This window comes from Zonotrichia leucophrys, chromosome 5 (assembly GCF_028769735.1).
Source record: "Zonotrichia leucophrys gambelii isolate GWCS_2022_RI chromosome 5, RI_Zleu_2.0, whole genome shotgun sequence".
NCBI classification, from domain to species: domain Eukaryota; kingdom Metazoa; phylum Chordata; class Aves; order Passeriformes; family Passerellidae; genus Zonotrichia; species Zonotrichia leucophrys.
Genome location: NC_088175.1, coordinates 4,729,643 through 4,750,811, shown reverse-complemented (window position 1 = coordinate 4,750,811; position 21,169 = coordinate 4,729,643). Strand labels below are relative to the sequence as shown.

General features: G+C 37.3%; 1 protein-coding gene across 4 annotated transcripts in view; it reads left to right on the top strand.

The window, feature by feature from the left end:
• TDRD9 (tudor domain containing 9) overlaps positions 1–19,205 on the top strand; it is a 69,379-nt gene extending 50,174 nt beyond the window's left edge. For 2 of the 4 annotated variants that reach the window (XM_064714122.1, XM_064714123.1), the window contains 16 exons: positions 319–435; positions 1,238–1,345; positions 3,326–3,426; positions 4,077–4,250; positions 5,482–5,593; positions 6,923–7,135; positions 8,061–8,150; positions 9,310–9,570; positions 10,786–10,935; positions 12,012–12,082; positions 12,438–12,547; positions 12,716–12,809; positions 13,468–13,606; positions 14,690–14,799; positions 17,109–17,181; positions 18,499–19,205. In XM_064714122.1, the coding sequence (XP_064570192.1) occupies positions 319–435; positions 1,238–1,345; positions 3,326–3,426; positions 4,077–4,250; positions 5,482–5,593; positions 6,923–7,135; positions 8,061–8,150; positions 9,310–9,570; positions 10,786–10,935; positions 12,012–12,082; positions 12,438–12,547; positions 12,716–12,809; positions 13,468–13,606; positions 14,690–14,799; positions 17,109–17,181; positions 18,499–18,594 (2,019 nt within the window). In that variant the 3' untranslated portion in view covers positions 18,595–19,205. Of the gene's footprint in view, positions 1–318; positions 436–1,237; positions 1,346–3,325; positions 3,427–4,076; positions 4,251–5,481; positions 5,594–6,922; positions 7,136–8,060; positions 8,151–9,309; positions 9,571–10,785; positions 10,936–12,011; positions 12,083–12,437; positions 12,548–12,715; positions 12,810–13,467; positions 13,607–14,689; positions 14,800–17,108; positions 17,182–18,498 lie in introns of those variants that run through there. The other 2 variants (XR_010440420.1, XM_064714124.1) reach the window with 2 other exon arrangements.
• Positions 19,206–21,169: the final 1,964 nt, after the last annotated feature.

Genomic DNA, 21,169 nt, shown 5'->3' with positions numbered 1-21,169 from the left:
CTTAAATAGAAAATACCATCTTGTAAAAGATAATTCAGTTCTTTTTCTAATTTTTGTTTTGTGTCATATATGCATGATATGCTTTGTCAATACAGAATTGTTCTTTATAAGGAGATTTTGGGAAAATTGCTTGAATCACAGTACTGAAATTATTTTCCAACAAGAAGGTACTGAGCAATGTATTGGTGAAATGCTTACCAGTCACCTGAAAAGGGAAGGGAGTTTGCCCAGTTATTTCAGACTTTACCTAACAGATTTTATTTCAGTTTGAGGCTGGGTTTGATCCATTTTAAATGTAACTTGGAGATCAAATTTCAGGTGGCAGAGTTATTTCACAACTTGAAGAAGAGAGTCAGTGCATTTAACATGCATGTTAAAGCTCAGCCATCTCCTATGGACGAGGAATATGTGTGCAAGCAACGCTTCATCCTGCAGGTAATGCTTTACTGTCATAAAGAAATGTTATTTACAAAAATTGCAGTTGAATCTTCATATCAATTTTCATGATTTTCAATTCATAATATTGATGAACTAGTATTTCACTTGTTTTCCAAAATTCTATGTGGATGTAGCAGTTTTGGGTAGAAAAAAAAACCCAGTGTTTTGGCAGTGCAGAAGGACAACTAATGTTAGTTAATTGAAAATTATATTATCCCTTGCTTGAGGTGTTTTATTTGAACACTGGCTTGGTTAGTTGGTGGGGAGGGAGTACAGGGAATTTCATGTCTAGCTATTTTAACTTTGTCTAATTTCCAATTCAATTACTTGTCTTATTTGAACTGATTAGCAGTGCTTTTATTTTCCCAGACTTATTTATCATTTCAGCGGCAATATGTTTAACTATGTAAGCAGTGAGCTTCTTGGAGCTGAGTTGTTGAACATTTTAAGATACAGCTTGAAAACTGAACAATTTACCTGTAGCTATTTTGTGTGAATTTGTTTTAATTTAGGCTCTTGAAATCAGAACTAACAATTGCAGTTTTCAACCAATAGAATAGAGCAAGTCTGCATACAAAAGCATTAATGTTGTAGAATTGTTCCAGAAATTGAGCTATTTTCACAAAAAATTATTTTTAAGAATTTGTGTTTAGTCCCCAGTTCTGGTAATTCCTGAACAGAGACGGGAAAAAATGTTAATATGAAGATCTTTTGGTGTCTCTATATGTTGCCAGTGTATTTCATTTCAAGAAACTGAATACAGTCTGCTGTGTTTCACAAAGTCTTTTCTTGATTTCAGGTGGTAATAGCTGGTGCTTTCTACCCAAACTACTGTACTTTTGGAAAATGTAATGGAGAAATTGCCATGAAAGACCTTGCTGGCAAGGATCCAAAAACCACTGTAATGGTAGGTTAAGTAGTTGAATGTCTCAATTAAGAATAAAGTAACAGAAATATGAAGTGTTTGGGTGCTATTTTCAAGTTCTGTTCTGACTTGGGCAAGGAGAGAAATAATTACCTACTCTGATCCTTGCTTGGTCTGTCCCACCTTCCTTTCTTTCAATAAAATAAACATTGTGTAGGTGGGCAATTTTCAAAGAATTCTTGAGAACTGCCTCTATGCATTTGATTGCTAATCTTGCACAGGCAAACAACTTTCATCAAACTAAAAAAAAAATTGGAAAAATAGAGCAAAAAAAACTAACACTGAAGTTGCAACCCTACATTAACCTAAGTACTCAGTAAAAAGCACCCTTGATAGGTACTTTTTACTGAGTACTTAAGTTAATGTAGATTTGCAACTTCAGTGTTAGTTTTTTTGTCATCTCCTGCTTGTTAGTGCATGACATATGTGTGTGTTGCTTCAAGGTTACTCAGGTGTTACACTGAGTTATCTTCTGAAATGGCTTTTCAGCTGATTGCATATGTGCAAATTTAAAATGGCTGTGTTGATTTTGCAAAATTGTGCAGTCTAAACTAAGAAAATATTTGGTGTATCTGAAGTAGGTATTACACTGTAAAACAGCCATGACCTGTGCTTAAAGAAACCAAATCTACCAACAAGTCTCAAAGAATAGACTTCACTGTCACAAGAGACAATAGATAAAAAAGGAGAGAGAGTCAGAAAATCTTGTTGACAAGGGATTTTTTTGTGCTCCATGCAGTTTAAGGATACTGAAGCAAAATACCACACTAGACTCAATCTTGTGGAATAAAGTCTCGCCACAGCAGCATTGATTAACATTAAATTGGTAGATTTAAATAGCTGCTCACTTTTAATGCATTTAATTCTTGATGTACTCTTACATCAGCTGCTTGTTACTTTGGAAGAAGTAGCTGCTGTGTCTTCATCAGTGTAAATGATCATGTTGGGCACAAATGCTGCAAGTTCCTCAGGCTGTCACCTGGAGAGACTCTTACAGCCATATACTGCTCCTAATGGTGTGCTGAAGAGATAAAAGACAGTTAAACCTCCCACTGTCTGGTCTCTGAATTATCTTCCCTTGAGGGAGTTTCTGCAGTCTGACCTAGACCATGGTTTTGACCAGCCCCTGATCTTAGTGCTGTAATTTTCAAGGCATAGGAACATGGTAAAAAAATAATCTGTTTTTTCCTGTCTGAAGTTGTAAGGGCCAAAGAAAAGAAGAGACAGTTGCATAGACTCTGAAAAATAGTTCAAAGTCTCAAAGTTTGAAGTTTCTAATCAGGAGTTCATGATGTTGTATTAAATCAAGATCTCATGAGATACTATTAAGAAAAAGTTAGTGAAATGGGCACATGACTGTAGTTGAATGTTTATAGTTGTGAAAGCTTACACTGGAGTTACACCTCTACAGAAGGAAGATGAGGAGAGTGTTCTTTGCCATCCCTAAGAGGTTTATATCCATGTGAGAGAGCTTTCCACTTGTGCAAGCTGTCCCAGCACAGCTCAGTAATTCAGTGTGTGATAGGACTGCCAGGATGTGCAGCAGCTGAAGATCCTTCAGCTTCCCAGGCTGTGCCTGCTGTACAGGATAGAGTTCCCCACTGTGGAAAAAGAATCATAGCAGTCCAGTCTTTTCTGTTACAAGCAAAATCAAGAGACACTAGACAGCTTTTTGTAACATGTATCAGATTAATATATATATAATTACAAATTAATTTGCTTCATTTATAGTTTGTCTACTGGTTTGAAGTAGTAGGGCATTATTAGCAGCAAAACAGTGTTTTTTATTGTCTTTTGAATTCTTGAATGTACTGTAGTATCTGGCACTTTGGAATTTGTTGGAGTTCAGATTGCACAAAATTATTGCAGCTCAGGTGAGGGAGAAAGCTAACTATCTAGGTGAACTTGAAAATGCATTAAAGCAATTGAAGGCATCTAAATTTAACATCTTTTTCTTTACAGCTGAAGAACATTCCTCCCTATGGATATATATACCATAAACAGTTGCAGTCACTGCTTAGACAGTGTGGGCAGGTAAAATCTATTTCCTACAATGGATCAAGGTGAGTGTAAAATAAAATATCCTGCCTTATGTTCTCATTTACAAATCCAGTAATTAATTTCTTTTGCAGTGATTTACTGGCAAATTTAGTTCATTTCTTCTCTCCTTCGATTCAGTAACTTACTTTTAATGTATCAGTGAAAAAGGTGGTTTTGAAGTCTGATGCACATTGGTTGGAATAACATTAGATAAGGTAGCTGAGGCAGAGCCTTCTGGTTTGTCTCTGCTGTTCTCTAACAGTGGGCCTTAATTGCAAATCATCTGTCTGTATTTATTTCTGTCTGTTATGCTGAATTTAGCTCATTTGTACAGTCTGATGGCTTTTTTGAGCTGACAATCTGACTAATTTCAGCCTATGACTGCCTAAAGTTGAATTCATGTAACCCTTCTTACTCCTTTTCCAACATTTAATGCCTTTCTTAGTCACATATATTTTCACATCCTGTTTGCATTAAATTTAACATGTGCTGGTGGCAATGTTAGAAAGTTTTCTTATCACCATCATGATACTTAAAGTTTTAAGGTACATAAAAAAAAGGAGCCTGTGAGGAGTGTATCTTTTACTGTTTGCTGGTCTGCTAGGATAAAGACAGGGAGGAAAAAAAAATATTTTCTTTTTCTTTTTTTGTGTTTTTTTTTTTTTGCAAACAGGGCTTTTGTGGAGTTCTCCCGTAATCCAAAGGAGGTTTTTAAGGTTCTCCCTGAAGTGTACCTGGCAGTCAAGATGTCACAGCTGAAGATTCCCTTTGAGCTGTGTGTTCATCATCCAGAGGATATCAGAAGACAAGTGCAAGGTGCAGAAGCTGTAGGTTTGGAATTTCTAAGGTAATTGTATTACTTATGTAAAATGTGTTTCTTTGCAACAAAATGAGGTTTGCTGGATTTGTTGGGAATTTCCTTGGAAGTGTCACCAAGGAAAAAATGTTAGGTTCAAAAAACAGATGTAAACTTTGTCTAAGCAGAATATTTTTGCAGGGCTAGAAATAAGGTGATTGTTCTAAATATTTCTTTATAGATAAAGAGAATTCCAATATGCAGTCATCTTTCCCCTCACCCCCAAAGTTCTAGTCCATTTTCCTTTGATATACAAAAATAGGGATGTACACAGTTATTTCTGTTCCTGACAATGTGGGGATTGCAATAACCAAAATAAATAGGGAGTAGCATTTGGGGACAAAAAAGAAAGGGGGAGAGATGGAGCTTAACAAAAGTGGGAGAACATAAGAGCATGAGATGTTACAACATAATAGGAAATAATGCTGTGAAATGCAATGTATTGAGTCTCTCTGCTCCACACCTGCTTTTGCTCAGAAAATCTGGCATGTTTGTTGCAGTGTTATTCCATGTTTTGCTTCTGAGCTTCAGGTCATACAAGTAACTGATAGAATGGCATTCTGCCTAGCTCCTGATTAGTCTGCAGCTATTTCAGTATTTAAAAATAAGAAATCTAGAGTAGGAAGGCAGGAGTGAACTGAGATGATAAAAGTACAGGTGAGTATTTTACTTCCAGTTGATTGTACTTAGCTTTTAATAAAATATTTTAGCACTTTCACTCTGCCCAAAACAGCATTTGAAATCTTTGTGAAAATTGGTTCTTGAGGAGCTGAAGTCTCCTAGGCTGAAAGACTTAAAAGGTCTTATCTTTTGTCAAGTAAAAGGAATATTTTATTTTTCATATATATATAAAATTTCCTGAATTTATGTTTGTAGTTTTGTATACTGTGTTTTCAAAAAATAAGCTTAGAAGAAAATGCCATCACGAAAAGCCTCACTACTTAACCCTGATTTTTTTCACTTTCTAATAAAGTGATGGCAGAGTTGTACCCTGGTATGTATCTTTGTGTTTGGTTATATTGCAGTTGAAAAGTTACTCTGCAGTAATTTGGTTCTTTGTGGTCATTTTGTGTTCTAATTGAATTAATGTATTTCTAAATAAAAGTCATTAAGTACATAAATGTGCCCTGGGGGTACCTTGGAAGCAGATGAAAGCAAAAAAATTCATCCTCTTGAGTTTCCCCTTGTGAGTGAAGTATTTAGCATCTTCATTCCATTTTAGAGTAAATGTGGATTGTCAGAAGCAGACAGTGGAGCCTGTGAAAATCTTATTTGGTGATTTACAAGTGTCAAAGATGATCCCAAGTCGTTTTCTATCCATCAGGGTAACAGAGGTAGGAATGTTATATATAAGTAGGTCATATCTAATAATGAGTACCTAGATAGCTTAGCAGAAATTAATATCTGACCAGCTTTTGTTAAAAAATTGGGTACTGATAATGTTTTTAGTGCAGAGGTGTCTGTAAGAAGCATGGGGAATATTTTGGTCTTATTTTTAGTAGTTCTTTGTTAAACAGTACTCACATGTTTGCACTTCACAAAATTTGTGGGATTTGCTGGCAGTAAATATTAGCTGGAAGTAGACATGAATGTAAAGAGGATTAATGGAAGAGGTAAAATACTTCTGTAAACTATAAAAATGAAAATCAGAAGGTATTTGGGCCATTTACTTGGTTATTAACTGCCAGCTTTCTTCAGAAAATGTGCATATGAGAAATGAGATTAATTAATGGTAGTATATGCTCATTCAGAAAAAATATTTCATGCGTGGAAGTGTATTAGGGGAAAATTCTACGTATATACAAATATTTCTGAAATCTGAAGCTGAGATTTTTAAATCTTGTGTTAGCTATCATTTTCATTAGTTTTGCTAATCATCTTCATTAGTCTTACTAGAGTAATAGCAATATATTTGCTGCTGAAGTAGAAATTTAAAAACCATTCAAACCACTGAGCTAGGAGAAATGATGAAGTATTAAAACTGCTCTTGTTAGTAGTGGCATGTTTTGCAAGTGGAGAAAAGAATATTTTCCTCCTTTTAGTCAGCTAAATCTCTTGGATGAAAAATGTTAATAAATTAGATCAGACCCATTGCAATCTCTTGGCTGTCTGTGCTACTTCTGTTTTAATAGGTGAATTTATATCTGTTTTAATATTGTGAATAAAGATTGTTTTTTATCACAAGCAGTAAATATAAACTCTGAAGAGACATTTCAGAAGATGACTTGCTGTATTTAATTGGCTTTAAATAGGTGTGTGTTCTCAGCAGTTCCCTAAGGTAGGGCTCATCAGAACAGTGACACTGCTGATGGGCTGGCACACGTAGTTGGCTGGTATTCTGTCACTAATAAAAAAAGGTGCACCAAATCTCTGCACCTGTCTAGTCAATCTTGTATTTTCTGTGTGTTAACTTGGTTTAGGGAAATGAAAACAGTCCCTGTATTTTAGTAATGCTTATCTCAGAATCTGTTTAGATGAGAAGTGTGTTGCAGTAGCGTAGAAAATAAACATTTTCAAAAAATCCTCAATTATGTGAGAGAAATTCTTCACTGCATTGTTGCAGTGTGTGTGAACTGTTTGTCAAGAGTAGGAGTGTTTGCATGTATTTTGCACATACGTGGTTTGTATTTGAAATGTGATACTATCTGATTTTTATACTGCAGGTAGTAGAAGTTGGACACTTCTGGGGTTATAGGACAGATGAAAAAAACACAGCTGTGCTCCGAGCTCTGAGTGCTGAAATCGACTATCAGAACCTGATGGATTTAGCAGTGCCTCCATGTGTAGATGTGCTTTGTCTGGCACCATTCACTTATCTGGGAAAGAGAGGATACTACAGAGCTCACGTTCTCTATATTCATGGGGATCTTGCTGAGGTAATGTGCTGTGTCATATTGAGTTGGCAGCATGTAATTGGGTTAACAATCTCGGAGCTTTGCTGCCTGTTTTTTATTTATTTTTTCTACAAATCACTCTGGCCAGAATACATGAATTCATTTCTTTTCCAGAATATAGGAATTTTTAGTATTAAATTGAGAAGCTCGTGCAGAATGAAGTAAAATAAAGACTAAAACCTGCAGTGAATCTGAAAATGTGGGGGTTTTTTTGGAGTGGTCTTTATGCTGCTGAGTTCTATATCATTATCAAATTAATCTGAATATTTTGGTTCTTTATGCTGATGCGAGTAATGGAAATTAGTGCCACAGTCCAAGATTGGTATTGATTTTTCAGGCCAGTATTTTTCAGCAGTTTTAGGACAGTTTTTAAAGATTGGCCTTTGAATTCCTTTTATTTCTTAACCTGAGTGTCATCACTATAGAGTTAATACTGAATATTGTCATGATTTAAAGTCATGAAAAATGAGTGAATAGTAGTGCTAATCTCGTGACTTTCTCATTTGAGTTTATAAACAGTCACTGAATACCTGTTCACATTTGCTTAGCTAAAAGCAGTTTTTGGTAGTATCTCTCACTGAAGAAGTAAGGTTACACAGACTTGAATGTGGGGAAAGAATTTGGAGTCTTTCAGAGAACCTTGCCTTTTCTAGATTTAGTGAATTGCTTGCATTACAAGGAGATATTTTTGCCAAGGGATCCAATAATAGATGTGATAGTATTTGACATATTTTTTTGACATGACTTCATTTGCATGCTTGCTAGACTTTGAATTTGCTTCCATGTGACTTGGTAACATTTGTGTTGTACTGTAATATTTAAACTCAAGTCATGACTTTTCTTGCCACTAAAGGTAGCAGTTTTAATGTTGTGGAATCTTTGTTGAATCTCTTGATTCTTTTTCCAGGTTTTTTTTGTGGATTATGGCAATAGATCAGAAGTGCCTTTAAATAAACTAAAAGAGATTCCAAAGTGTCTTCAAGGGCTTCCTTTCCAGGTAGGGGTGACGCTGTTGGCTGTGGCTTGCTGGATGTTTTTGTGTCTGGCAAACAGGAGTGAACTTTGTCAGGATGCTTTTCAGAATAATACTTAAATAATACATATTTTGCTCATGGAAGTACCTTCAAATCGCCTTCATTAATAAAATTCCAGAGGTGTGTGCATTTACAGAGCAGAAATTCTTGTATGCAATTGAACTACGTTGTATTTAATTGTAGAGAAATTCTAATTTTGTAAAGCTGTGGGGTTTTTTTATGCTGTTTTGCTGTTCTCTGAACTGCTAGCTTTCCTGGTATCTTTTCAGACAGAAATCTCTTGATGATAACATATGAGTGTTAGAGATCTAGTGATCTTTTTGACACAAAGTAGAGGGATTTTATAGCTAGTTTTTCAAAGAAATAATTCTCTTGAGCTATATTTACAAATAAAGTAACTATACTTTAATTGTAATCCAGTTTTTCAGTGCTCACTCAGATATTTTTTAGCTAATTTTTTGTCTTATTTTCAGAAGCATTTAATGATGAAAATGAGAAATGGACCAGCAGGAATAAGATTAGATCTTGACAGGGCTAATTTTGTTTGATTTTCTTTAGTAATTGATGTAAAAAAATAATTTTGGCAAGAAGCATCCTTTTTTGTATTTTCTGCACATGTACTAAATGGAAACATATTTCTGCTTCAGGCCTGATCTTTTAATGACCGCTTTTAATGACTAGCTAGAAAAAGCCCAGGGTTTCTGCTGTAAATTCATTGGAAGACATAATTACAGGGAATGATTGTGGACATGGGAACTTAATTTCTCTTGCCTGCTAGGGACAGAGGAGCTGTAGTGATTTTACTGTTGTTTGCTGTTACTGTAGTTGAAGAGTGTTGTAGACTCAAGGTTTTTCCAGAGAAGACATCTCTGTGCTCCTAAGATTTAATTGTGAATAGTGAATTACTACCAAATTATCCTTTTTGCACTGTTTGCACTGATTCCTCAGCAACTCTGTACTATATTGAAGAGATATGGGCTGTCAGCGTTGGCAGTGATGGAGGAAGAATTATGCCAGTAGCTTCACAGCAGCTGTAGGAGTTAACATAAGTTGCTGAGAATGAAATATTTCCTTGCTGGTTCTCTGGTCAGTCGAGAGCTGTTTCCCATGTTTCTGCTGCAGGCCTTAGAGTTCAAGATCTGCAAGATGTGTCCCTCTGCCAGGTCCCTGGTGTGTGGGGAGCCGTGGAGCTGCAGTGCCAGCCAGAGATTTGCCTCTCTGGTCAGCGGCTGCACTCTGCTGGTGGAGGTTTATTCCCTGGTGCACGGCGTCCTGCACGTGGACGTGTTCCGGCACTCGGGGCGCCGGGGGCTGGTGAACATTCGGGACGTGCTCATCGAGGAGAGCCACGCTGAGCTGGCTGAGGAGTCACACGAGTCACAGGTGGGTCCTCACTGAGCTGCTGCTGCTGCTTGGCCTGCTCTGATTTGTTTCACGTGTGCCGGTCTGTTACAGGGCTTGCAAGGGTTTCAGGGTGAAGAGAGAGACGAGAGTGTTGAATCCATGTTCAGAAGGCTTGATTTATTATTTTATGCTATATATTACATTATGACTATACTAAAAAGAATAGAAGGAAAAGTTCTCAGAAGGCTGGCTAAGCTAAGAATAGAAAAATGAATAACAAAGGTCTGTGTCTCAGCAGAGAGAGAGACTCAGCTCTGCCGTGAGTGGTCAGTAAATCCAAACATCCACCCAAGACCAATCACGGATCCACCTGTTGCATTCCACAGCAGCAGATAACCATTGTTTACATTTTGTTGTTGAGGCCTCAGCTTCTCAGAAGGGGGAAAAATCCTAGAGAAAGGATTTTTCACAAAAGATGTGTGTGACACCTGTCCTGAGAAGCTGAGCTGCAGCTTGACTAGTGGCAAGGTTAATACTTGAATAGGGCAGTGTATTTTTGTATATGTGCATAATGCATATTGAGCTGTGGCCAAAAGCATTGCTGCTTTGAGACCCCTTCTGCAAAAGATGTTTCCTGGGAAATGATTTCCTCAATTGAACTGCTCCAGTCTGACTTGAAACTCTGAAAAACTGTAACTGCTTCAGTGTCAGACATCTTTTGTGAAAAATCCTTTCTTGGGATTTTTCTCTATTCTGAGAAGCTGTGGCCTCAGCAACAAAATGTAAACAATGGTTGTCTGCTGCTGTGGAATGCAACAGGTGGATCCGTGATTGGTCTCCTGTGGATGTTTGGATTTACTGACCACTCACAGCAGAGCTGGGTCTTGCTCTCTGCTGAGAGACAGATCTTCGTTATTCATTCTTTTCTATTCTTAGCTTAGCTAGCTTCTGAGAACTTTCCTTCTGTTCTTTTTAGTATAGTCATAATGTAATATATATATCATAGAATAATAAATCAAGCCTTCTGAACATAGAGTCAACATTCTTGTCTCTCTCTCATCCTCAAAACCCTTGTGACCACAGTCACACTTCAGTTTTAACTCTCTTCCATTTTGTTGTTTTATATAACCTGAAAGGTCATCAGAACATTGTTTTTTGGTTTTGTATATATGTATTTCTTTGTGTAGGACCGTCTTTGTTAAACTTTTGAAGAAATAATTGTTCAAGACTTTTAACTCTTCCATTATTTTGTAGCAAAGCCATGATTTGCTCAAGGAATTGTTTTTGGACGGAGCAAAGAAAGAAGAGCAAATGCCCATATCTGTAGGACAGGAGGAAAAGGATCTCATTGAAAAATTGTTGAACTGCTTTTCTGAAAAGAAATCTGATGCACCAACCCATAAGGTAACTTCAGTGGTGGTGTTGGCCTGTCATCACATGACCCTGCTTCTCACATTGTTAGAATGGAGATGAGGATTGAAAGTACCACAAATAATGAAGCTCTATTTGATGCATTTCATAGGGCATTTCATCATTCTGCTTTCTGTTGGTGGAAAGCCATAGTGTGACCACTGTTTGACTGCTCTGCTGCAGCTTTGAACAGAGTTTTGAAGTACAGCCTGACAGCTAAGTGGTCCTGCTCTTCTAATAAGGCAGCACTTTGAACTCAGGCACAACAGAGATAAAATTGAACAGCTGAATGTAATGTTTCCCTACATAATAGTCTTCATTATATAGCAAAAGAGCAAGTTTACAACCCTGTCAATTTTTCAGAAAATCTAAACATGGTTTTCACTGTACACAGTGTTTGATTCTTCATCAGCCAGTGATAGGTAAGCAGCTGGGATAGGTGCATCAGTGGTACTGATGCTTTTCCTATGCCAGTGCCAAACTGAGAAATGTGTTTTGAGCTATCTAGTCACTACATATAGTGACTAGATAGCTCAAAATATAGTGACTTATAGGAATATAAAACAGGAAGATGTATGTCCTCTTCTGCATTGTAATTACAAGTTAGGCCTCATCTACATTCTGATTATTTTTCATTTCAGATGTCACACAGTTTCAGGCTTTCAAGCACCTAATCATGCTCCATTTATCCCCAGGAGTAATCCTGTTTAACTGCCCACTTCATAAAGTGAGATATTTTCAAGATTAAAGACCTCTTCATATAAATAAAATCACCTTATTTTCTTCAGTGATCTGTGAAGTCTGTGCTGGTGTTTTTAAGCAAGAGGACAGTCATGAATCTGCAGCACCTGTGAAAATAGATAATTTTATTTAAGTGCCTCAGCAAGCAAAGTTTGCTTTAGATGAGTGAAATGGAAGTGTTGTATTACCAGTTTAGCAGCTCAGTGTTGCTCAGTACATGCTGAAATGTGTTTGGCTTTAATTTATAAAGCATTTAGATTTGAAGAGCTCCAGGTGCTGGCCAACTAGAATATCATTTCTCTCTATCTCTCTCTCTCTTCTTTTTGAAGGTAACAGTTTTTGGTCCATTCAGTCCTTACCAGTTGAAATGCTACAGTCTGACCAATATATCCCAGTTCAGGTATGAGAAGACTTATTGGGAAGTATAGTCATGTTCTTGCCTTTTATTTTCAATAAATAAACTAGGCAAAAGCCACCTAGTTACTCCTACAGATTTTTTTCCAAATTTTTATTCATTGAAAAGACTGAAGGAGTCAAACTTAAATTGCATTAATACACATGCTATTGTATTTTAAATCTTAGAGTAGTTTTAAGGTTCATTATTGTCTCATAGAGAGATTATTTATTACCTGTCATTTAAACCTGCTAACAGTAAGCATCTACTCTGAGTTTTGTTGTGAATTTAAAATGGTTTTTTACTTACATGTTTTTAGGAGTTTTGGAGATTTTTATTGTTGAAAATATTTCTTCCCCAGAAACGTTTTCATACATAAGGAGAGCATAAACTCCATTGTTGTCCATGATGGTGCAGAAGATCCCTTTCAGCCGCTCTTGGTGGCCACTGATATATCAGTAACTGCAGCTGGTAATGCCTAATAAAAACATCTGGATGATTTCTCTAGACTGCTGGTTTTATATGAATAGCTCAATGAGTAAATATGTCACTGTAGTTCTGTGTCACATCTTTTTGAGGTTTCATTTTTATTAAATGCTCCTTAGAGTTAGTTGATTTTTTTTTTTCTTTTGGTGCCAGGGTCTGTGATTTTAGGGGAAACATCTTTGATGCCTCCTATTCATGGCCTGCTTGCACTCCTCAGTATGCTGTTTGCTCCTGCAATAGAGCTCAGGTATTTGTGCATTTCAAAGTGGTGGCTCTTTTTGTTATTTTCTTTAGGATCCTCACAAAGTTTTGACAGGTATTATTTATTTGCTTTTACCATATTATGTATTCTCTTCCTAGTGTTTTTTTTTTTAATGAGTTTTAGTAAAATATGTAGGTAAAATAACTTGTTCATGGACTTAGGAATTGGTGCTGCAGAGTCTCTTCTCATGATAAGGCATTACAGCTCCTGCCAGTTGTGCTGGAAGCCTGGGAAGATGGAGTGGTAAACTGGGAGTGTTAAATCTACATGAGGAGAGGAACTTGCATAATTTTTTGTAAAAGCTGAGCTCTGTCAGTGGCATCACTTTTGTGTTTTCTTGAATTTCTGGTATTTGCAGACTTTCATTTCAAAATAGTGAAGCTTGCTTTCCTTTATTTTGCTTATGTATGATTTTTGGTAAGTTTTATGAGGATATGTTTTTATAACCAGAGCTTCAGTTTTGTATCATCACTGTATATTTTAAAAACCAGGATGACTGAGTGTGAATGCCTCTCAATTGTTTCAGCTTCTTTCAAACTCATGTCTTGCTTTGCATGGCTTAGACAAATCATTTAAGGCTGTCTTCATAAGAGTTTTGTTTCTTCATCTCTTGGTGACCCTGTTTTCTTTCTTTTTCATGTAGAGTTGATAAAAGTGGGAAGTATTTTACTGGTGTTTTGTGTGGTTTGGGTTGGAGTCAGACATCTGGGGCTCCTCTGTTTCCAGCAAATGATATGGAGGTGACATTTGATGTGCATTTTGGACTGGAAGACATAATAGAGGTAAAACTTGAGTAAGAATTTTCACTACGGTTGGAATTCAGTAGAAGTCGGTGCATCTGAGCTTGTTACTCTTAGTGTTAATAAAAGAGATTGTTTGGACTGTGGGGTTTGGGTTTTTGTAGTTTTGTTTGCTTGTTGGGTTTTTCTTCAGTTTTGTTTGTCTGGATTTTTCCATGTGCTCCCTTTATATAATCTTAGATTTTTATCAGGAGAAGCAGTTGCCCCCTCCCTACACTCAGAACTAATAAGGTACTCTAGAATGTTACACACTTTTCAAAATATAATCATCAATTTTGCACTAACTGGAAGTCAATGCTTACTAGTTTTCTTCTTAGGATTGTCATGGCTTTTACTGACAAGCAGAGCACTGCTGCTTTGCAGGCTTCAGTTTGATTTTACAGCTCTGATAAGTCATCTGTATTGAGATGCATCTCAGAGCAGATCAGCCAGACAAACAATAAAGCCTCTGCACTCCTCATTAGTGCCTTGTGCAGCTCAGAGAGTGAGATGTGTCAGAGGGAGGCACGTACACACCCTGTGCAGTGCAGGTCAGTGGCTGTGTGTGACACGTGCCCTGGGTAGGTCTGTGTGTGCAGCAGCTCCTTGGGGTTGCTCCTGAAGGGTCTCCAGGGACACAGTGAACATGCTGGTGCACACATCTGTGAGCTGGTATTTTCTGGAAGCACTGATTTGGGTGTGCTGGCTGTATTCATGATGCCTTAGCCAGAGTGGTAACACCAAGCTGCTGTGTATGTGAAAAATTATGGACAGAGAGAGAAAATGCTTAAAACTTTCACAGAAGGAATTCTGCTTTGGAAAAAGTCCAGGCAAGTGGTAGCTTGTATATCTGAGTAACCTTAAAAATGTGATGCCAGGTGGCTGAAATATTAACATCACTGACCACCAGAGGTGCAGCTGCAGGAAGAAGCATTTCTGAAACCTCAGATGTTTTTACTTCTGGAAATACTATTCCAATTGAAGTTCAATGATGTGGATGCCACAACCACCTTCATGTCAGTGTAATATGATACAGACCTTGTGCTGGCTTAAAGTGCTTTATATTCTGTATCTGGTGTTTTACAGATAAACAGTCTGAGGACAGCCATGAATAAGCTGCTCTGTGAGCAAGCATTGCATTTTGGACAGGAGCAAGTGGCACAGCTGCAGGAGGATATTCGTCAGAAGCTTCTCTGGTAATCATTTTGTAGAAAAAATATCTTCTGTTTCACAGTCTCAGCAAAAATGAGTGATTGCTTGAAGCATAGCTCAGGTTAGGCTTTGGAAAAATAATATATGCTCTCATTTAATGATGCATTTCATTTATTTTGTTTATTTATAAAGCAGTATAATAAACAACCTTAGACTTCTTGTGGAAGCACTGGTTCTTCAGGGAAGCCAAATCACTTAAGAGTCATAAAACCTAGACTGTAAAACCTGTTCCACAGGATATGAGCTCTTCTGTATCCTTGTTTTTGCACCCAGGACAAAGCTAATGGAGTCTTATGGCATAGCAGTGCAGAAGTATTTAGAATTCTTTCTTCCTGTACATTGAATTTGAATCATGTATGCTGCCTCTCCTTCCTCAGCAGACCTGTGCAGAATAGGTGTTGGCCAAGTGAATTGGAAGTCTCAGGCAAATTTAGGAACTGAAGTAAGGCCACCTGCCTTTTTCCCTGCAAGCCTCTGGAAGTGAAGCAGGTTCTGAAAACACCATTGTGCTTCAGTGCAGCCAGCCTGGAGAATTTTTCACCCTGTAGTTTGAGAGAAGGAGTGCAGTCAAATATCCCAGAACAGCTTCTCCTGTCTGCTGCTGAGCATAATGTGAAAAATCTTCCCTTGTTTGTACAATGCATGAATTTTAGTGCTGTGTGTGTATCACCAGGAGAATTTTCTCATCCTTATCTGGCTCTCCACTAAACTATCTTAAAAAGAGTTCTGGCCCAGAGGCCATAACATAACTTTTACCAGCCTCATCTGTAAGAAATAGGACCTTTTTTTGCCAATAGAGCTTGGCTGAAGTAACTGCAGGATGTCAAAGTTAGGCAGTTCATTGTGCTGATAAAGATCAGAACCCTGCTCTTACCCAGGGTTATCAGAATGATTATCAGAGCAGCTGTTCATGCTCATTTTTCAGGTGTTCCTTGGTTTTGAAAGTACTTGCTCTCTTATCTGTAGGAAAAAAACTATCAAATTGCTTTAAGTTAAAAGCAGACACCCATACTTCCTATTTCCAAAAGTCCAAATAAAATTTGGGTGCGTTCCATAGTAAGTTAACAAGTCAGCCTTACCTTTTGAGGCACTAGAAATAAAATTAAAAGAGCACAAGCAATGGAGAAGTCAAGGGATGTGGATAGGCAGAAAGAGGCAAAGCCACAGCCCCTGTCTGGAGGTGACTGTGACAGTAACAGCTCGTGCTGGGACATCAGCGCTTCCATGCTGAGTTGAAGGCACTAAAATGTCACTGCTGTTTGTTCAGACATGTGAATACTTGCTGCACTTTGGGCACCTATTTTGGGCTGATTGTTCAGACATCTGCAGCCAGCTGGGAGGGGAAGGGTCAGAGCTTGGCACAGGTCCTGGGCACTGATGTGTTCCCAGCTCAGTCAGCGCCGACTGCCTGACTCGGTCACTCACCAGCCCCAGGCTTTTTGTCCTCAGGATTTTCTACCTTTCTCTGGTAGCCTTTTCTCTCCTACAATTTTTTTACATTTATTGGTTGTCTTCCAGCCATCCTACAGATATTTTTATTTAAATTTTTATTTTATATTATTCTTGTGTGTTTTTATTTGACGCAGTAAACGGTCTGATTATTGTAATGATTTCTTCTTTTCCCTTGCATAAAATCTTTCTTGGTTTTGTTTTTTTTTTCCAATTGTACTTTCTGTGTTTTGGAAAAAACATTTATTAATTCAATTACATAGGTAAAAATTTAGCCTGAACAGTCTTTCATAACTGTTTTCCATTTTTCAAAAGCTAATTGTATTTACAACATGTCACCACTACTTAAGACTAAAATCAGTTTTTGAAAAACACATCTAGACAGAATTAATTAATGTCTACTACTGTTGTACTTTGCACAGCTTGAGGAAATAACTGGAGCAGACAGACAATCTATAGTAATTGAGTTGTCATGCAAAACAAAATACCCTAAAAATAGCTGTATTATACATTCTAGTGAGTAAGCATACATAAAATGTAAGGAATAAATTACAGTTGCAAATTCTAGTGCTTTGTGAAAAAAGAATCTCATTATCTTCGTTAGAAGAAGATACATTCTGATACTTGATATGTCCCTGTGAAAATTTCTATTTTGACTTACTCCACTGGATGGGCAAAGTACAGAGAAGTGAAAAATCAGACTAGATTAAGAGGGAAATTTAAGATTCCCTTTTGCACAGACACCTTGTAAATACCTGGTTGTATCTCATATAAAAAAATCCTTTGTCTTTGTAATTAACCAAATACAGGTGTATTTCTCAAGGCTGTATTTATGTAATTTCAGTTTAATCTGCAAATCAAAGCCTCGAGACATAATTGATCCTACCTGGTATGAGAAGCCATATGCATGGAATCAGGTAAGTGTATAAATGTTGAAGTTGTTGTGGGGTGGGGTTTTCTTTTTTGGATTTTTTTGTTTGGTTTGGTGTTTTCATTTGTTTGTTTTTGGTTTTATTTTTAGTGTTTTGTTTTTGTGGGGTTTTTTGTTGGTTGGTTGATTTTTTTTGGGGCGTCTGAGTACAGTTAAGAGTGTTGAGAGGGAGAACTTCTGTGGTTATTGAATTAGAAAATACCAAAAAGCAGTGTAGGGTTAAATTAAAGCATAAAAACTTCTATTTATGTAATCACTTACGGCTGTTGATACCCTGTGTTTGTAGAGTCTGTTTAGTTATTGGGTTGTTTGTTTTTTTAATTTTGTGTATATAAACATTTAGCATTTTTAAACAGAGCTCTCCATGGTTGTAAGGTGAGATTGTAAAGGTAACTTCACATTTGTTGAAGTTTAAAATTTTCTATTCTTTCTGTTAATAAGTAGCTGTAGCTACATTTTCCTGAATGAGTGCATTTTAGTTTTGGTTTGGTTTGCTGTGGTTTGAGGTGGCTTTTCCTTTCTAGGCAGACAGAAACATGTCTTGTTCTGTAACAAATGTGGTGGGGTCAGGCAGGAGAGCAGCTTTCTCAAGACCCTGGAGGGTTTCATGAGAGAACTCTCCTAGCTTCCTGCTCCATTAGAAATCTTACCTTTCTTTCTGTAAGGGCCTCTGCAGGCCACTGGATTTCCTGAAGAACAAGTAGAGATTCTTGATTAAAAAGGGAGTGAGGAATTAGTGAGTGCAGGAGTAAAAGTGCTGCACACCCCCTCCCTGTGCCTCTCCCACCCTGCAGCCCGTAAAGGAGGGGTTTGGGTCACCCCTGAAAAGAGGGACAACAGAACAAACCAAGGGCACTCATTTCTAAAAGGCTTTTTTTAGAGTGTGTTCTGATATACTGCCTTAGGTCAAAATATTTCTATTTTCATATTTCAAATCCAGTTATCCTTGGATTTAGGAAGATAATACACTCACTTCTGCTGGTGTTTATCTTTTATAAAAAGCTAATGTGTAGGCCTTGAATCAAGATTTTCTCCACTGTCTCTGAAGAATCCCAGGACATTGTATATCATAAAATGCTGCCTGTAATGCTTTGGAATTGATTGTGAAATAGTGTTCTAAAATCATGGCAAACCATGAGATAAAGCATTTTGGAGCCCTGGATCTTTTGTTGGAGTGTGTGGTATGGAACTGAAATTCCTGTATGATTTAAAACTCAGAAGTCTTCAAGACATTTTCTTAGCTGTGTTATATAGCAAGACATTAAGAATGCATTCTGACTTTCATCTTGCTTCTTTTGGCCAGGTGGATTCTCAGTGTGTTATTGACGAGTCTGAAAAGCAGCATGAAAGAGGAAATCGTGTTTATCAGCTCCACAAGCTTGTTTTGTTGAAGGATTAAGTATTTCTAGAAGTCTTTCAGGGGATGAGGTATTATTAGTCTAAAAATCAGTTCTGTCTTGTATGCATGTTTTGCAAGACTGTTCCTTAAGATGAGTACAAATGTACTGAAATACAGTTTGGAAAATGTTCCTGTGTTTCTCAAAAAGCTGGGGTTTGCTAGCCTAGAGCAGACAAGTTCAGTCATAAAAGAAACTGATGTAAATCAGGATGCAATTTTCATTTTAATAGTACTTCTGAACAGTTTATCACAAGGTACTCAAAAGATGAAGCAAATCTAGGCTTAGTGGTTCATTTTCTGTCCAAAAACTCATAAATTAGGGGCATTACTTTTTTTTGTCCGTAATTGCAAGTTGCATCTTCCTGTTTTCTTTTTTTTTCGTTCTTAAAAAAATATGCGACAAAGGGAGTTGGGGTTTTCCTTAACCAAGAAATAGAAGTCAGGAGAAACTGATGATCTAAATGATGTTCTGATCCAAACTTTCTCTTCATATACTGGATACAATTTTTTGTTAATTTTTTTGTACAGCAAAATATAACATGATTTATCTTCCTGTATGGCAGAAGAATGCTTTGGAATTACTAATTCATGGCACTTTGTTTCATCTTTTCAACTTACTTTTACCCAGGAGATCTTTAGCCCTAAAAATGAGGTCACTGGTTTCAGAATAAAATGCAGAAATTAAATAAAATGTTTTTGTCTCTTCCTTTGTGTTCATGCTTAATAAAAGCTAAATTTAGTTATTAAAGGTATGTGATTGCATTCACAAAATACATCAATACAGAAACAATATATGGAAGAGAATTAATTTTCACTGTTCACTCAGTGATGTGAAGGTCATGTAATATCTAGCCATCCTCTGAAGGACAGAGAATCTGTGGTCACCATAAAGAAGTGGCAGAGTTTTGGAAAATAAGGGGATGCTTAGAATAAGAAATTACTTTAAGCTATTATTATACAGAGGGATGACTGTCTAACAGGCAATTTCACTGGTTTATTAGAGCATTACTTTCTTAGACCCATTTTAGTGATCCTTGGGAGTTAGAATAGTTAGTGAGAGAGGTGTAACAGAAAAATTGCATCTCAAGTGGCTTAGACAAGAGTGTTTCTCAGCCAAGTGTTGTACATCAATTCAGTGTTCCTGTTAAACACCTTCAGGGGCAAGTGGATCAGGCAGGATTTCAAATCTTGCTTTTGTCTTTTAACGATGGGACTTTCTGTAGGAAAAGGAAACTTGGCAACACACAAAGGCATGAGAAAAATGAAAGAATTCACTCCACATAAGCAACAGGCATATTATTTTTTGAATTTTTCAACACTGTTTCTCCCATGTGTGGGTCTTTGTGTGTGTGACTGTGCTGCCACCAGGTGGGGGCTGCTGTGATGCAGGACAGAGCAGCCCTGAAGGGAAGCTCAGCATCCTTCAAGTCAGCCTTGCTGGGTGATGATGTTTATTTGAAAATGTAGATATACAGTACCAACATTTAAAAAGGAGCTGCTGTATTTTATAGTTTGATTTTGGCTTCAACAGCATTGCAAAGTCACTTGAACAAGTTTAAGGTAAGTAGCTTCAGGATTTCCCTCTCAAAGGGCAATAGTATGTCACACTATTGACATAACAAATGTTGTGAGGTAGCAGCATCTTTGTGGCTGTGAACCTGATCCCAGCTCAGCTTTGTGGCTTTTGGGGGCTACTTCCATAAGAAAGAAGGCCATGACTGCTTGTCAAGATTTGCTTTATCTCCAGGTGCTCACCAACATTGAGCAGAATGAGACTTCAGTGACCATAATTTACTGTATTTCTACAGTACAGTATTGGTGGAAATACTTAAATCTATAAATGATCAGATTAATGCTCTTAAATTTCTCCAATAATAATAATGAAGTGACAAAATGTACTGGCAGGTGCTTTTAGTATGTGAAACAATGTGCATTGACTATTATTCATAATTTCCCCTACAGCTGCAATGATACCTGATAGCACTTTTAAATCAAAAGGAGATTTTTTGCCATTCCATGTAATTAATTTTGGAATTTAATGCCATGGGCTCTGGTGGATATCAAATATTTAAACAAATAGTAAAATTAACTAGAACTTCAGGGAAGGCAGATCCTTTAATAACTGTTAAAACTGAGGAACTTGAACTCCCTGTCTTACTGAATTCCAGAATCTCAGAAAATATACTGAAAGAATGTGTGTTTATCCTTGCCAAAGTGTTTCCTTATGACAGGTATGTTAAGTGGAAAATACTGTTAATGAATCCTTTTACAGAGAAGTCACCTTTGGTTCCTCAACTGATTCTTGGCAGTGCTGCAGAGCACTTTCTTTGTTCTTCCAGGAGAATCACACTGTCAGGATGAAGAGCAAAAGGGAAAAGGGTATGACACAGTTGGAATTTCACCATTCCTTCCCCTAAGAGGGTGTGTGTAGGGATTAGGGTGCTTTGAATGCACCCAGCTGAGCCTGTGGCCCCTTGCACTGTGGCCGCTGTGCTCTCGGCAGGATGGGCAAGTGGGGAAATCAAGGTGAGAGTGCATGTCAGTGTGAAGTGATCCATTTCCAGGGAAAACAGGA